This window comes from Mercenaria mercenaria, chromosome 15 (genome assembly GCF_021730395.1).
Source record: "Mercenaria mercenaria strain notata chromosome 15, MADL_Memer_1, whole genome shotgun sequence".
Classification (NCBI taxonomy): domain Eukaryota; kingdom Metazoa; phylum Mollusca; class Bivalvia; order Venerida; family Veneridae; genus Mercenaria; species Mercenaria mercenaria.
The window spans coordinates 2,557,391-2,575,215 of NC_069375.1; the positions used below are offsets into that span (position 1 = coordinate 2,557,391).

Sequence of the window (17,825 nt, forward strand, 5' to 3'; positions counted from 1 at the left end):
ATTGTCGTCTGCTGGAAATGTCGTCTGCTAAAATTGTAAAGTCCTTCAATTTGCTCCAAAAATGGAAGAAATATTGTCAGAGTAGCAAACAGCTTGGAACCTGATCAGACGCCGATTTAATCGGCGTCTGATCTGGTTCCAAGCTGTTTGCAAAGGCTGTTAAATTCTCCTGCAGCAGGCTAAGGGTTAAACATCATTTTAGTGGTCTTCAGGGGTGGTTGTATGATCTTTTTGAATGTTTTTGATATGTCTTTTAAAACGTAAATTTGAGGCCAAACCTAAATTTTTCTCTGTGTAAAAGGCTGGCTTTCATAAGGAGAAAAGTACACTTGAGAAAGGGAACTACCACCTTTTCAGTGTCTTACCAATTCTATTTAAAATTTATTTTGAGAGTCATTTATACTGAAATTATAAATTTAATTGATGTATTCATCCGCTTTTAGGTCTGGTTACGGGATAGCTGAAGATTTGAAACAAGCCTTAGATGAGACCAAATATGTAGCTTCAATTTTAATGGATCTTTCCAAAGCTTTTGATTGTCTACCACACGATTTACTGATTTTGAAACTCAAAGCGTATGGTGTATCCGAAAATCCACTAAAATTAATAAAAAATTGTCTTAGCAATAGAAGTCTGTACAAGTAAGTTAGGTCAATCAAGCAGTGATTTTAAAGACATCTGAAAACGAGTTCCACAAGATTCCATTTTAGGGTCAATTCATTTCAACATCTTCATAAATGATATCTTCGTACAAGTTAGTAATTTGTATAATTATACTGATGACAATATGCTCCATCACATGTAGGCCATGATACTAGTACTGTTATAACTACTCTGGAAAAATAATAGCTTATCACTCATTAAATGGTGTTCAGATAATAAAATACACCAAAACAATTGTGAGTTATATATCGACTTTCCAGTTTTAATGCTGGGAAGACCCCAGGTGCCCCTCCATGTGTTAATTATTTCATCACAGGCGGGCACCTGGGTAGAATCACCGACCTTCCGTAAGCAAGTTGGATGATTTCCTCACATGAAAAATTCAACGCACTGAGTCAGTCTAAAACCGACAACGGTGAGAAGCAAATGCCACGGAGGCCCGCTTTAAATTGTTTCTTGTGCATAACATATTGATGCCCCTTAAATATGTTGCATTGAAAAGTTCATATATGGAAATACTTCCAAACGTGCATTTGAAATATGAAATCGTTTTAATGTTAGGCCCAATTGCGCCAGAAAGTAAAACAATTAACAGAGTTAGTCGTGTGCAATCTTAAAAGTTCTTGAGGAACTCCCATCTGGAGCTTACTACGTCTTCTCTTTAATATTCTCTAAACAAAACAAATTTCAGGTAAAGGAAGTTTATCACCAACCTCCAAGTTGAGTGAGTGAGTGAGTTTGAATAGAGATGAGCGTGAAGGTTTGAGCACTGAAAACATAACCAGCGCCAGAAATGGCAAAGCGGCTATTAATTTGTAATAGTTACCTTCTAATACAAATTATTACAAGAGATACAATTTCATCAGTTCAGTTATGACTAATAATCATGTGGGTTTTGTTACAGATTCTATGCAGACTGTCTAAAACGGTGATTGTTAAATTTAGGCATTTATTCAGCATCGCAGATATTTGCTGTTCTCTGTTTTCTACTGGATCTGCTACACAGTACGTGACGTTGAACCGATTGCACAGTCGGAATAGACCAGTCGGGTAATTCAGTGCATACAGTGGTGTCCGCCAATATCTTCGGCAAATGGAACATGGAACATGGCAAGATATAAGTATAAAATAAAACTAGAATGTGTCTGTAGGACACAGGGTGTCCCCCCACTGGTACATTTGTCACAAATAGGGGCAATAATTCAAATGTTTGCAGTCTTAATGGGGTAAAGCCTCAACAAACATTTTATGAAATGGATTCATTATTCTATAGGCCCTATACTTTTTGAGCTATGAGCATCACAAACAAAAAATCCACTATTTTGGCTATTTCAAGGGCCATAACTCTGTAATAAGAGCTAAGATTCTCAAGAAGAATGCCAAGTGTGCAAGGTCACATCACGTTAAAGACTCCAGCAAGGTTTCCTGAATTTACACCTAATACTTTTTGAGCTAGGCACATAATTAGGTGGAAAAAGTGCATTTCTTAACTATTTCAGGGGCCATAACTTTAAAAATAGGGGATGGAGCCAGCCAAAAAATTAGAGGTGTGCAAGTTTATATCATGATAAAGACTTGTGCAAGTTTTCAACCATTTATATTAAAAACTTTTTAAGCTAGGTGAGTCACAAGGTGAAAATGTACATTTTTGACTATTTCAGGGCCCATAACTCTAAAAATAGGGGGCGGACCCAAATGAGAAATAGTAGGTGCGCAAGTTCATATCATGATTAAGACTCGTGCAAGGTTTCAAAAATCCATATCAAATACTTTTTGAGCTAGGCATGTCACAAGGTGAAAATGTGCATTTTTTACTATTTCAAGGGCCATGACTGAAAATAGGGGGCGGAGCCAGATTAAAAATAGTAGGTGCGCAAGTTCATATCATGATTAAGATTCTTGCAAGGTTTCATGAATCTATATCATTTACTTTTTGAGCTAGGCGTGTCACAAGGTGAAAATGTGCAATTTTGACTATTTCAGGGGCAATAACTCTGAAAATAGGGGCGGACCCAAATGAAAAATAGGAGGTGCGCAAGTTCATATCATGATTAAGACTGTTGCAAGGTTTCATGAATCTATATCAAATACTTCTTGAGCTAGGCATGTCACAAGGTAAAAACGTGCATTTTTTACTATTTCAGGGGCCATAACTCTGAAAATAGGGGGCGGAGCCAGACGAAAAATAGGAGGTGCGCAAGTTCATATCATGATAAAGACTCGTGCAAGGTTTCATCAATTTATATCAAATACTTTTTGAGCTAGGCTCGTCACGAACTTTGGACGGACGCACGCACGGATGCACGGACAAGACCAAATCTATATGCCCCCACCACTCATGCTGCCCAACAAAAATCACAGACACATAAATTATACTTATAGAACCTTTTGCCCAAACTGTTGAACAACATAAACAAGATTCTGTTCTAAAATTGATAAATACACGCACGAGCTATTCTTTTATTGACTGTTCATTTATTCTATTCTATTTATTTATTTTTTTGCGTTAAATGACGGTGTATTGGATTCCTCTTTGGGGAAGAGTTACCGAAATAGAGCCTTTGGACATGGACCGATTTCTCAGAATTGAAACCTGTACTTTCAAATACTTTATTACCAAGACCTATCTAACTTAAACTTAGTAAGATAATGCATCTATAGTTTAAATTTTCCTTCAATTTTCATATAACTGAAAGTAGCATCTCTTCAGTTCCATATTGAAAGGCTTCGTCATACTATTCCCTTTACATATTCAGGATGACAACATGCTGCAAGCAAGACGCAGACCTTGATCATATGCTAACTAAGTTATGAATACGTGTTATATTTTAGCTTTGGGTACGTGACCTTCATCTTGTCATATGGTGCAGTGATACTCGGGTACATAACTTGGGACAGTCGTGGCCTTCCATTTCTTTCCTTTACAACATAGTTGAGGCACTGGCACTGCCAGTTCTATCTGAGGCTTTATGGAAGGTCTGCACGTTGCTGAAAGTGTGTTGCTGTTTTGTAACAGTCAACAAAACGCGTGATTCAAAAATTACGCAAGGACCAGTATCTGTTAAGTCTTGCCGCAAAGCTCACATTTTCAAGAATGTGTTGCTATGAATACGTGAAGCAGCTTTGGATTATCGTGAATTTTATTATCACTGTTATCATATATAGATGGGTTCAAATTACAGGAAAAGGTGCTAATTACAAGAAACAGAGGAACAATCAAGCTACTCTCCATTGTCTGCAATCTTTGTCCTGCCATATTGTTACAATGGACTGGTCCATCATTTAATTTGGGCAGTACCATTTACTGTTTGAAGGGTTGTTCAATGAAAATTTAAAGGGCTGAATAGCGAACAGTGCAGACCTTCATCCGTGCAGGCTGATCTTGGTCTGCACTGGTCGCAGGCTGAAGGTTTACACAGAAGTTTTGCCATCTCAAACAGAGACACTCTAATTCTTGCCCATCCAGCAGGGCAAAGATCAGAATATCCTGGTAGATATGAAAATTCTTCTTTTTTTTCTGGCAATGTGGGGACAAAAGTGAAGTCTGGGATCATAACACATCAGCAGTAGAGGTCAATAAATTAATTGGGAAAGTAACTTTTGATTTAACTTTAGCTGAAAAACAAGCATATCTTTTACTTTTAATTTGAACTATGTTATGGACCAAACTAATGCAAATCACTATCGAAAGTAACAAAACAAATTATCGACATGACTTTATTTTGGAGACAACGAGTCAGTGCATATTACTCTTGTTCAGCACCTTTTTTATTCGTTCCACTCCTTCTGTTGTATGTTGTGCGACAGGAGCACGCTCCAAGCAACGTTTTTCTTTCATAATGTCTCATTCTGGTCATGTGACGGAATCTAGGTGTATATATTACAGTGTATGGCAATAGCCAGTCTCCATTTCCTTAGTGTATCGGGGACAAAACATTTTTACATATTTTACGCCGAAAGTGTCGCCAGTGAGTGTGGATACTTAGTAGAGGATATATATTTAAAAGACTTAACTAATAGAAAACAGGCAAGCAGGCGTAACACTTACATGTAAATGTTTTTTGAAAAATGGCAGAATATAAATTTCCAAAGGAAACATTTGCCAGAAGTTTATCATTGATAGCCATTCCAAGTCACAAAATAAGACAACAAGAACAAACTGCTAGATGTAAAGACGAAAACAGAACACAAAGAACAGTCACTAACCAAAAGAGGCACTTTCCGTTTGATGGAGAGAATAATTTTGGAACCGAAAGAAAATATACCAGCAGGAAGAGACAAAGTCCATCTGATGGAGAGAAAATGCTTGTTAAAATTGGTGGAAAACTGCAGTTAGTAGGAAAGGAAGTAGTAGACGTGATAATGTCACACGCCAAGCCAAATACCAACAGAGTAAAAAACATTTCGACTGTAAGGAGGACACTATCTTACAATAGCAGCCTAAATACAGATGATGTATCAGCAGTTAACGGAACATCAAACACTTTTTTTGACAGAAATGGGAAACAATTAGAGCCTCGTGAAAGTTTGCCATGCGTCAACAACAATCTTGGAATTTCAAAAGAAGGGAAACAGAATGAGGATGGAGGAGAGAAAAACTGTTTAAGAAACATGTCAACAAAGCAGATGGTTCGTTTTGTTCCGAACAGCACTTCTACATCAAATATCAATAGAAATCAGCATATGAAATCACATCCAGAGCAGGATGAAATGTTATCAAGTGCACAGTCTGTCAGCCATCAAAGACACACAGCTAGTAAACTAATACGAGAATTTTACAGAGAAAATCCTTCCCTGGGTAATAGTGGATCGACAAAGTCATGTGTAAATGGACTATCGCAAACAGATATTGAAGAAGCAAGGAAACAAGCCAGAATTATATTCGTTTTTCATGCACAGAGGTACATGGACAGGAAAAAAATATTATAGATATCTAAAAGAGACATGTACAAATATTTTACATTTGGAGACAAGTCTCAGAATGCCGTTAGACTGGTGCCCGTGTTTACTCTCTACGTAATGCGGTAGTCGCACAACCTGTCGGGAACCAGGCTAGAACGCCATTGTTCAGTTTCATAATTTTTGAGACTTGTCCTTCAAACTTTGCTTCATAGCCTTGGGCGAAGGTCACTTATTTACTAAAGGAAATTAACTGAAATATTATGTTTATTTTAATATATCATATAATTATGCGAGTTCTGTTTCTACATTGTGTTTTCTTCGGATTTGTTTGACGTCATAATGCTCTCTTACCGGTCCGCGTGTCAACCGTTGTTTATCGCAGAATATATAGAGCTTGATTTTCTTCTTTATTTAAATGGAAAACAAATCGAACCATGTTAGAATAAAAAATCTCTTACTGGTAAGAAATACCTACTCCGCGATGTCATTTTCTTAATTCTGATTTTCTTTATTTGGTTACAGTAAAACATTTCCCTCACATTTTTTTGGAACAGTGTCAACCTTTTATTAATGGTTTGCTTAGATTTCTTTTTTTCAAACCGTGTAACTTAACATCGTACAAGAGGTCACAAAATTGTACCTACCAATTGTACATACCATATTTTTCATTATTACATACACGTTTCTATTCCTCGTAAAGTTACACTAGTACCGGAAACGTCAATATTTTTCCATACACTGACGCCTGAATTTCATATCGGGTGCGTGACGTAATTCAGTGTGTGTGTTGTTGCACTATTTTTTCTATTTAGTTCAGTTTTGTCAATTCTATTCAGGCTATTGAACAAATTTATGATATTTACATAATATTTATACGTGTAGATGCGTATGTAATAAAAAGGTTATCTTTGCATCGGGAAATATGCACTCGTTCTTCAGCGGAAGAATATTGCGCTCCTAAAGTCGCGCAATATTTCCACTGAAGAACTCGTGCATATTTCCCGATACAAAGCTCATAACCTATAATTATGTCACAATAATTGTATGACTATTGTACAACGTTGTGTGACATCTTCCTCTAAATTTCAATTCCGTGCATGTAATTGCGATATTGTTTCCTTGTAGAGCTAAATAACACTGTTGCAGCCGAATATCTATAAAATTGTACTATCTATATGAAATTCTATGTGAATACGTAACGTAGGAAATTACCACACAGTCACGTTAGATGCTAGAATTTGTCAGAACACGACCACCAGTATGTAAAGCAATTATTTTAAAGTGACGTGAAGAATTGAGGAGGAAAGAGAAAGCCGTGGAGACGATGGCGTTACTTTTGGATGTGACGTCACGTCATTCTGTCAGTGACGTTGTTGATCAATACCATCGTTTTGACGTCACCAGAAAGGGAGGAGGAACTGTACATCGCATACCCATTTTTTTTTAAATGCAATGTGATTTAATATGTAGAAAACACACACTAAAACACGGAAAAGAACGTTTATAGTAGTTATTACCGTAACGTCAAAGCAACCTGTCGTTCCACTCGCACTCTACTGTTCATTAAATGGTTCCATTTCCTCTGACAGATATCTTACACATCCATAACTATGCATACTTATCAAGTAAATATGTTGTATGCTAGAAAATAATTCGCTGTACTATCACTCTGTTTGTATGTAATAGGAAACATCTGTGTAATTTCCTGGATGGATGTTGGTATGAGTTGAACGGTTGCCTCTTCTGGGAGACCGAGAAAACTAGGTTAAAATGTGGTGATATGAAGTATTATTTCCTTTGAGGAAGCCATCTAGCTGGCTTACAAACAGGAGATCGGTGATTCTACACAAAAGTGCCAGTATATTGACTGCAGTTTCATGTTGTTTTATTTTCCGAAAACTAATGGTCCTTTGGGATCATGGAATCCAAACAGTTTTATTTTAACAGAATTCCGCCAGAGGGCGTGAGAGTTGTTGCACATTTCATAACCTCTCATCAACAGCGTCGGTGAAGCCGAGTCCGTATGTATGTAAGCTTCCAACAGATCTGCATAAAGATTTTATTAATTTCAAATCAAATTAAAAATATTTACAATATTTAAGTGCAATAGTTTGGTCAATTGGATCAGCGACCTTCTTGTGATGTTTCCGAAATCACTTTTGAATAATTAGTAACGGATACGTTATCCGGAAACAATGAATAATGTCCGAGCCTCTTGAGCATCTATGGAACGTCAAACAGGAATAAAACTGTTTGTCTTACATCTATCCCTTGTCGTTGTTAACCATTGTCTTCACTTAATAAGTACCTGTCTTAACAAAATAAACACTTTCATTCCAAATGTAGTAACATGAAACTTTTCTTTTATCGTCATCATTTTTTATTTATTTAAATTGTTTTGGTCTTTCAGTTTATAACCCATATAAGCGCAGAATTTTGTCAAGCCAACATTCGTTCATAGCTCGCCCGCTTAGCTCCGTAGGAAGGGCGCAGATCTACGGATCGCGGAGTTGTGAGTTCGAGCCCTGGGCGAGGCGTATGTTCTTCGTGACGATTTGATAAAAGACATTATGTCTGAAATCATTCATTCTCCACCTCTGATTCATATGGGGAAGTTGGCAGTTACTTGCGGAGAACAGGTTTGTAATGGTACAGAATCCAGGAACACTGGTTAAGGTTAACTGCCCGCACTGTTGAAAAACGGTGTTAAACCCAAAACAAACAAAAAAAAACAGATACGCAATTAAGTACATGATTTGAACTGTCTGTAATATGTTGTACATCTATATCAATGCACTGACGAATTAAATGGGTTTCCCCCATAGAAATTTGGCTTTGTCGTGCATTATTGATCAACCTTCAGAGATGTTCGAGAAGTTGAACTCGCTCTGCAATTTCTTTAAAAATGATGCGATTCTGCTCGAGACTTACTGTAACATCTGCATCTGCGTACAATAAGGTACGAATCTTGCTTTGCTACATTATTTTACTCTCTTAGCCCACGTAATAGCGTTGTTATCGGACAGACGGAAAACGTACTAACTATAGACAGTTCAGTCCTGAAAATACTGAGGTAGTCATCGAGGTTTTACGCACTTAATCTTTAGTTTGTCAGAATTTCTGTTTATTTTCAACATGAAATGCGAGGCGTTTTCAGATATAAAGAAACTAATCATGTCTTGTTTGGCGTACCATACATAGATACGTTTTGCACTAAGTTCACAATAGTCTTTTTTTTCTGTATAGATAATATGGCTCGTTTGCAGTTACAATATGAATAAAGTAAGAGTTGGTTAATCGGCATGGATTATTCCCTAGCATGGGTTATTGTGACAGGTATGTGTTTCATGCAGAAGTTTGCTTTCCATAGATAGGTGTAAATTTGTATCAACTAATATGCATATTCAGGCCGCCAGTTTCTTCGTGCTAGTATGGTTTCTTTACTGCTGGGAGAATATTCTAATATTGATAAACAGTAGGCCTAATGCACAAAATTCTTGTCTCTCCCAATTTAAATGAGCTCACGTACAGTTCGTTTTTATAAACATTAAAGATTACGCTTTGTAACCTTATCTCAGGGTTCAATATTTCAATGTGTTTTGTATAAGAAAAAAAAAACGTGAACTTAAGCTAAAACAAAACATAATCAAAATGCAGAAAGGTAATTTTGTAAGTAGAGAAATTTTCGTTTTAAAATGTGTAAACACGTACGACCTAGTAATCGAACTGTAAGTCGAAAATGAATATACAGTGATCGTAAATAATGACAGAAACCAGCTCAGATCTCTGTGTTTGCTTATATGAGCCACAGTCCAGTGAATGTCCGAGACAGGTCAAGGTACTGCTCGAGAAAACCAGCTAAATTTCACTTGCTTTTATTCCCACCCCTTCTCCGAGAAAATACTTTTAGTTAAAATACCTGAGGTGTTAGTTATGACATCGTTAACAGTCGTAAAGAATGTTTATATCGTTTATGCTTGCGAATGACTGTCTTATACAATCAAGTCAGACAGATCTGTACCGGGAAAAAATGCGACAAATTTCCCAGCGAAAGTACATGACAAAACATGCCTTCAAAATGACATGTAAACTTACTCAACGTATAGCAAAAACGGAGCATTGTCAACGTACCCTAATATCCGTACAGTAGTACAGAAGACATTCAACGTGACACAGTGGCTGGGCTTGATTGTGTTCCCCGTTTTCGCCCAGTACACTGATTTCGATCGATTTGTACTCGTTTAAGTCGGGCCAGTTACGCGAGCATGAATTCGGTACACAAGCGGGACATGATCTAAACATCACTGCGCAGATCGTTTCCGATCACGTGATCGGGATAGCCCGGTACCGTATGAATGGAGCCCACATATTATAGACTGGAACGGTAGATGTTCAGCGTGTACATGTACACCGAATAAGCAGTACAGTTGGCAGAGAAAATTGCAAGGAAAACACACAAAAAAGTAAAAAGAACAGATATCTCATTGGATCTGAAGCATATCCTCATGACATATAATACACTACACATCAGTTCAATATTTGCATTGACTGCGAAAAAGTTGCAGACCAATAGACGGACGGGTGTATGTAGCAGCAGCATAATATGCTAGATGGACATTGAAGTGAATACGGAATGGTGCGCAACGAATGTCAAACGAATAATCTAGAGTCAACGCCTACGTGATGAAATAATGCACGGAGGGGCACCTGGGGTCTTCCTCCACCATCAAAGCTGGAAAGTCGCCATATGATCAAAAATGTGTCGGTGCGACGTTAAACCCAACCAAAAAAAAAAAAAAAGAGTCAACGCCTCGTTACAAAGGTTTAAAGTTATCAATACAATAGCGATTGGTTGGTCCGCGGATACTTGGTTAACGTATGCCTCTGGTTATTTGTTCCTTGCAGGGGACTTATAGTTTGTCCAACGTCTGTCCGTCCATGCCTGTCCGTCAGTCTGTCCGTTAGTTCATCACAGTGGGATCCTGCACTACTTTTAAAGTAAATACTTTTCATGAATCTAAATATATTAAAATATGGCAATATAGAGAATATGCAAGCCCATTTCTTTTGTTCCTACGGCAAAATATGTAGTCGCCAGATATATAGCAACGAAAAAATGGAGTAGGATTCTGCGATAACTGAAAAAGATACTGGATTTTTTTTTCATGAATCTTGATACATTGATAGGTGGCAATATGGAGATTATATGTGTCTTTTTTATTTTGTTGCTATGACAACAAATGTGTTTGTAGGGCAATAAATAGTCCAAACATTATGACAAAAAAATGATCAGAATATTCTGCAATACCTTAAACAGGTCAAGGCATTTTTTCTATAAATCTTGATATATGGATGGATTGCTATAGAGACATTAAGCATATCCTTTTATTTATTTGTTACGGCAACAGCTATGTTTGTTATGGCAACAAACAGTAAAATATATAACAAAATATGGATTCTACGTTCACTAAAAGGTACAGTAGATTTTGTTTCACGAAATTTGGTAACAAGGAAGAAGACAATGTTGGATACATAAAAATTGTTTTATTTTCTCCGTGTATCCATCTGTTCCTCCGTATTTATGTCCTCTGTTCCTCCGTATATATGTCCTCTGTTCCTCCGTATTTATGTCTTCTGTTCCTCCGTATATATGTCCTCTGTTCCTCCGTATTTATGTCCTCTGTTCCTCCATATTTATGTCTTCTGTTCCTCCGTATTTATGTCCTCTGTTCCTCCGTATTTATGTCTTCTGTTCCTCCGTATATATGTCCTCTGTTCCTCCGTATTTATGTCTTCTGTTCCTCCGTACTTATGTCTTCTATCCCTCCGTATTTATGTCTTCTGTTCCTCCGTATTTATGTCCTCTGTTCCTCCGTATTTATGTCTTCTGTTCCTCCGTATATATGTCCTCTGTTCCTCCGTATTTATGTCTTCTGTTCCTCCGTATATATGTCCTCTGTTCCTCCGTATTTATGTCTTCTGTTCCTCCGTATATATGTCCTCTGTTCCTCCGTATTTATGTCTTCTGTTCCTCCGTATATATGTCCTCTGTTCCTCCGTACTTATGTCTTCTATTCCTCCGTATATTTGTCCTCTCAGTCACAACTGATGGCATCTGTCATAAATTCAGAAGTGAAAGAGATGCTTTCGTGAAACCTAGAATATGTCGTCACCTTAGCGCAGTAAGTCAATAAGTCCTTCTTTAAATCAATGCAGTTATCCACTTTTTGCACTGAGGTGACGATGTATAGAAAGAAATATGTAGAATATACGAACTATTTTATTTTGTCGCCCTGTCCATCCATTTATCCATCTGTTTGTCTATCCGACAGTCGCAATCTTTGTTAACTTTCAAGGTACACATGTATAAGCATTTTTGTTCATGAAACCTTATTACTAGTATATATTGTGGCGTATTTAGAAGTTCTCCAATTGAGTTTTATTCTAAACATGTGGATCATTTTGCAGCAAATATGGGAAAAGACACTTTATTACTTGGCATTTTTTTCCACATTTTCTTTTTCTTATTACAGTGTTTTTCACACAAGCATCAGAATTTTGTCCGCCGAAATGGGTTTGGTCTGGTCAATTTAACGCTTGCTATAAAGTCTTCATGACGCCTAAAGACTGGGAAGACGCCAGAAACTTTTGTGAAAAACGGAATGCAAAACTTACTGACCTATACGACTATGAAGAACAAATGTTTATAAAAGGTAAACTAGAATTAAATCAGTATTTCGCATCCGCCTATGAACGAGCGTAACATTCTATGTCATAAAGATATTTAATGAGCAGTTTCAAAAGGTTGATGCCGTGGAATTAAGTAAAGGAATGAACATTTCTTGTTCAATTTTCGCTTGGATTGAAAACAATAAATTTTCAAATTAATCATGATGTCTGCCTCATACTTTTCGGCATAATCAAACAAAATACAGCATAAATATAATGTACCAATATAATAATGATCGTTATAGACACGTTGCTCGAGGCGGTCAGTGGACACGGTGTTTGGGTTGGGGCCACGGATGATGATGAGGAAGATGACTGGAGATGGGTGGACAATACTAAAGTAGACATAGACAGGTACAGCTGGTGGCAAGGTGAGATATTAATGGACAGTACTAAAGTAGATATAAATAGATTTCTTTGATGGCAAGATGAAATTTTAGCGGACAATACTAAAGCAGATGCAGACAGATTCATGCTAAGGCAAAGTAAGAGACTTTTAAAAAAATTAAAGTAGACATAGACAGGCTCAGATGATGGTAAGGTAAGAGATTGGTGAAAAATATTAAATTAGAAATAGACAGGTTCATGTGATGACAAGGTAAGAGATTGGTGAAAAATGTTAAAGTAGAAATAGACAGGTTCAGGTGATGGCAAGGTAAGAGAGGTTCAGGTGATGGCAAGGTAAGAGATTGGTGAAAAATGTTAAAGTAGAAATAGACAGGTTCAGGTGATGACAAGGTAAGAGATTGGTGAAAAATGTTAAAGTAGAAATAGACAGGTTCAGGTGATGACAAGGTAAGAGAGGTTCAGGTGATGGCAAGGTAAGAGATTGGTGAAAAATGTTAAAGTAGAAATAGACAGGTTCAGGTGATGACAAGGTAAGAGATTGGTGAAAAATACTAAAGCGGAAATAGACAGGTTCAGGTGATGGCAAAGTAAGAGATTAGTGAAAAATACTAAAGCAGACATAAGCCGGTTTATTATATTTTGCACCACAGTATTTAGTTTGTTTACAGGTTCAGGTGATGGCAAAGTAAGAGATTAGTGAAAAATACTAAAGCAGACATAAGCCGGTTTATTATATTTTGCACCACAGTATTTAGTTTGTTTACAAGGTGAAGGCCATGTTCCAAAACTTTCTTTATCCTAGGATAAAGACTGATAGGTGCGACTGTGATCCCTCGACTGCTCTGTGTGCCTTGACCACTGTAGACTGCTTTACGTGAATGCATCCCCGTTGACCGCTCAACCAGATGGACTTCTGTGAGACTACTCGACGTGACTGGACACTGATGATCGTGGCTGGTTCTCTCAGTAGACTGCTTAACGTGAAACTACTCGACGTGACTGGACACTGATGATCGTGGCTGGTTCTCTCAGTAGGCTGCTTAACGTGAGACTGCTCGACGTGATTGGTTTATTGATGTTCACTGGTTGGACTCCAGCATTTAAGTCTGCTCACGCGTATTTAAGTCACCTTTACCCTGCTGAAGAGCTTTCCCTTTGACTTAGTAAATATGACGGATTTTAACTGTATCTTAGACACTTATTGATAAAACTTTACAAAAAATGTAGATCACTTTAGATTGGTCTTGGATGCATAAATTTCCTCAGGATAACTTTAGAGTTATTGCCCCTCGATTGTTTTAAACTCCATGAATACCGTCATAACAAAAAAGTAACATATTCTATTTTATTTTCTTTTGATTTGGGCTTATAAATGACAAAATTATCGCCTGACTTCGGTCGGAATTTTACTTCATTAGATATGGCTGATCCCTTGCAGGACAGTAAAACCTGTTCTCCGCAATTACTGCTAACTTCCCCACATTAATCAGATGTGGAGGACGAATGATTTCAGATCAAATTCACACAGAGAACATACGCCTCGCCCGGGCATCGAACTCACGACCCCGCGATATGCTTTATCTGCGCTATCCTGTTGAGCTAAGCGGGTGGCTCAGTTATAGCTTGCTTCAGTTTTGTTCTTGCTGGTCTAACGTCTCAGTTATAGCTTGCTTCAGTTTTGTTCTTGCTGGTCTAACGTCGGACCTCCATTAGTTGTAAACTTGTTTTTTTTTAAATGTTTTAACTGTAATCTTTCTTTTGTAAGGAAATCCAAACAATGGTGATGTTCCACCATTTATTGATTTGGTCATACCCGGAGAAGACTGTTTAGAGATAAGCCTCAAAACAAGATACCGGGGTCAGCTGAATGACTACAATTGTGAGAAAAAGATGGCATTTATATGTAAAAAGAAAGGTAATTTAGCTTGATTTATGGAATGCCATATTGACTTGTGCTGTTCACAATAAACATTTAATCGCGTTAGAACTACACATACACATAAAGACAACATCTTAATTGAACGCAATTCGTCTTTGATAAAATGGTGAATATTTCGAAACATTACCATTCAGGTTTACTTTTATGAAATTCTCATTTACATAATTCATGGTTTTAGATATTTCCACAACTAGTTCAACACTGGAAACGACAGGTATTGTGACGGAGAAAGATTTGTCTAAAGAAGCGACAGATGAATCTATGACACCGATAGTACCAGCCCTTGTATCAGTGTTCCTCATAGCTGTAATAGCGTCGGTAGCTGGTATTGTGATCTTCTTAAGGTGAGTAACAGGAAAGCACAACCAAAGCAATACTATTAACATAAACCTTTTGAAGGTTGGGTTTACGACATTATGTAGAAAAGATAAAGCAATTCGCCCGATATGCCTCCGTGGTCCGCTGAATGTTGTCCATACCAAAAAAAAAAAAAAAAAAAAAAAACACACATCAAAAACACATAATGCCATTAATCAGGTAATGCTATTTTTTAATGTCAGCAATGCTATTTTTCAATGTCAGATATGAAGATTATTTGATACGCCTATGGATGACTTGAAGCAATTCTATTTGACGCCTATTTTTTGTCTGAATTTAAGGTTAATGTGAAAGTTTGATATCTTTTTTATGTCTTTTTATGCCCTTCTCTTATTGGTGGCATATAGTAATTGCAGCGTGTTAGAGGTCAAATTTCAGTAGTTTTTTTCTCTCCAGTCCATACCTCTTTCATCCTTGAAAGGGATTCTAATATTATATGGTACAAAAATGTATCTCATAAGGAGATGGCGTGTCATGCGCAAAACCCAGACCCTTAGCCCCCTAGCCTAAATATCAAGTTCACATTCAAAGAGATCAAAAGTCAATAGATTTTTCCTGTCTGGCCCATAACTCTGTCGTCTTTCGACGGATTTTAACCTTTAGCTTGCTGGCGGCAAAAGATTCTGCCTTTGCGACCAGCCGAAACCAAGATCAGTCTGCATATCCATGCAGTCTGATCATGGTATGTACTGTTCGCCATTCAGTCAGTATCGTTTTGGTAAACACCCCTTTTAAGTTAGTGGTACTATCCAAATTGAAAGATGGACAAGTTCATTATAGAAATTTAGCAGGGTAAGGGTTAATATTACTTCAAAAAAATGTCACAAAAGTTCCCAAAATGAGACGATATGTCCTGTGCATTATCCATATTCCAAACTCAAAGGTCAAGGTCACACTTGGTAGTCAAAGTTCAATGCTCGGTTCGTAACTCTGCTGTCCATCAAGGGATTTTAAAGTGGAATTATGCGCAATTTTCAAGTACAAATCCAGCTGAAATAGAATGTGTATAAAAAGGGTGAAGGAAATATACCAAACTCTTCTTGTTACCAGAACGAAATAATAAGTTTCCAAATATGACTTTTCTTATTTTGACTGTGGCAGTCTTTTTTTTTTTTTTTTTTTTTTTGAAAAGTCAAACTAGCTACACAAAGGAGTTGCTTCCTTTCAAATCTATAGGTAAGGGAGATCACTGCGTAGAAGATTGAAGGAAAGAAGTATTATTAGCATTGTTATCTCAGTCACATGATCATTGTTATCAATTATTGGAGATAACACAGAGTTACTTTTTTTTCAGGCGTTACCGGAAACAGAAATCTACAAGAAACTATTACGAAGACGCCCACGTCACACCATCAGCTAATGAAAATTTTTACACATGTCTTGATACTTCTGATCACTTGTCAATATGTAAAAATGACAGTGCCCGTGTAGATTTAAGCGACCAAAGTAGTATTCATGAATACCATAGCGTGCACTTTTCAACATACGAGTCAGTCAATGGCAATAAAACTAAAGTGGATGTTGCAGGAACAGATTATTTAAAACCTTCAACACCCAGAAGATATTAAAATCGTGCACTGTGTGTCAGTGTGTTGACAATGGACTGTTGGCTAGAAAAAGGAAATTGATGAGCAGAATAGTCCTAACACTTACTAGTCTTAGTAACAATTCAAGGCTGTGCACATTACAATCTGTTTTCCAGGCTAACTGTAAGACAATGGTGAAGCATGCTTTGGTCTGTATCTTTAACATATCAAAATATACCTATACCAAATTTACTCGAGTGTCATATCGCTTGTCACTTTGTAGTCGATGATAAATACTAATATGCTTGCCTCTGTTAAAACACACTAACGCTAGAATGTATTTTATACACCTTTAACATGATTAAGAAAACTTCACAAAACCTGTAAAAATGTTTTCATTTGCTTGAAGCATCACAAAAATAACAAGGCAGTCTGAAAGACAGCTATATTCCTGCCGCTGTTATGGATAGTGAAAGGGTTGATGGTATTGGGTGGAAGCATTGACGTAAGTATATTTGACCTTGCGTTGTGACCTTCACCTTGAGCCGACATGACTTAACTCATGAGTTCTGCACATCGTCTTGATGAGGTAATCATTTGACCCAACTTTCATGAAAAAACTTCAAGGGATTACAGAGAGGACACAAATGAAAAGGCTCAATCCTTCGACATTGAGTTGTGATCTTGACCTTGAGACGACATGGTTGTTTCACAAGCTCTGTATATCGTCTTGTTGAGGTGATCATTTGACCAAAGTCTCATGAAAATCCTTCAAAGGCTTTTGGTGATACAGAGCGGACACAAAATGGAATGTTCGAACCTTTGACCTTGAGCCGACAAGACTGACTCATGAGTTCTGCAAATCGTCTCGACGAGGTGATCATTTGATCCAGGTTTCATGAAAATCCTTCAAGGAGTTTAAGTTATATGGAGCGAACACAATTGTTACGGACGGACAGGCCATTCCTATAACCCCCACCACTTGCGACGGGTGATTAATAAATCAGTGTACTCAACACTTGCATATTATACGGACCAGGCAAAAGATAACACAACCTGGTCCAGTGAACTACATGTACGCAACAAAGCCTTTCTTTTCTGAAATGCAGTAGTCTGTCTAACTTTGATTAGGATAGGTGAACATAAGAGACTCCCAGAGACTTAACAAGGTTAAAATCCACCATGATATGGTTTTTGATTAATTATGGACCATAACTGTTGACATGAACTTAACCTATTCTTATACAGTCGTCCATGTTTGAATAAGATGACAAGGAAGACCAAACCATCCAACAGTGGACGACGGGCACTGAACGAACACAAAACTTGTTCGCAAGACG

General features: G+C 37.4%; 1 protein-coding gene across 1 annotated transcript; it reads left to right on the plus strand.

Moving 5' to 3' along the window:
• The first annotated feature begins 8,759 nt into the window (after window positions 1–8,759).
• LOC123544897 (CD302 antigen-like) lies at window positions 8,760–16,878 on the plus strand. Its single transcript, XM_045331039.2, has 6 exons — window positions 8,760–8,901; window positions 12,099–12,278; window positions 12,540–12,665; window positions 14,408–14,557; window positions 14,760–14,925; window positions 16,254–16,878. The coding sequence occupies exons 1-6, from the start codon at window positions 8,868–8,870 to the stop codon at window positions 16,525–16,527; spliced, it is 930 nt and encodes a 309-aa protein (XP_045186974.2). The 5' UTR covers window positions 8,760–8,867; the 3' UTR covers window positions 16,528–16,878.
• Window positions 16,879–17,825: the final 947 nt, after the last annotated feature.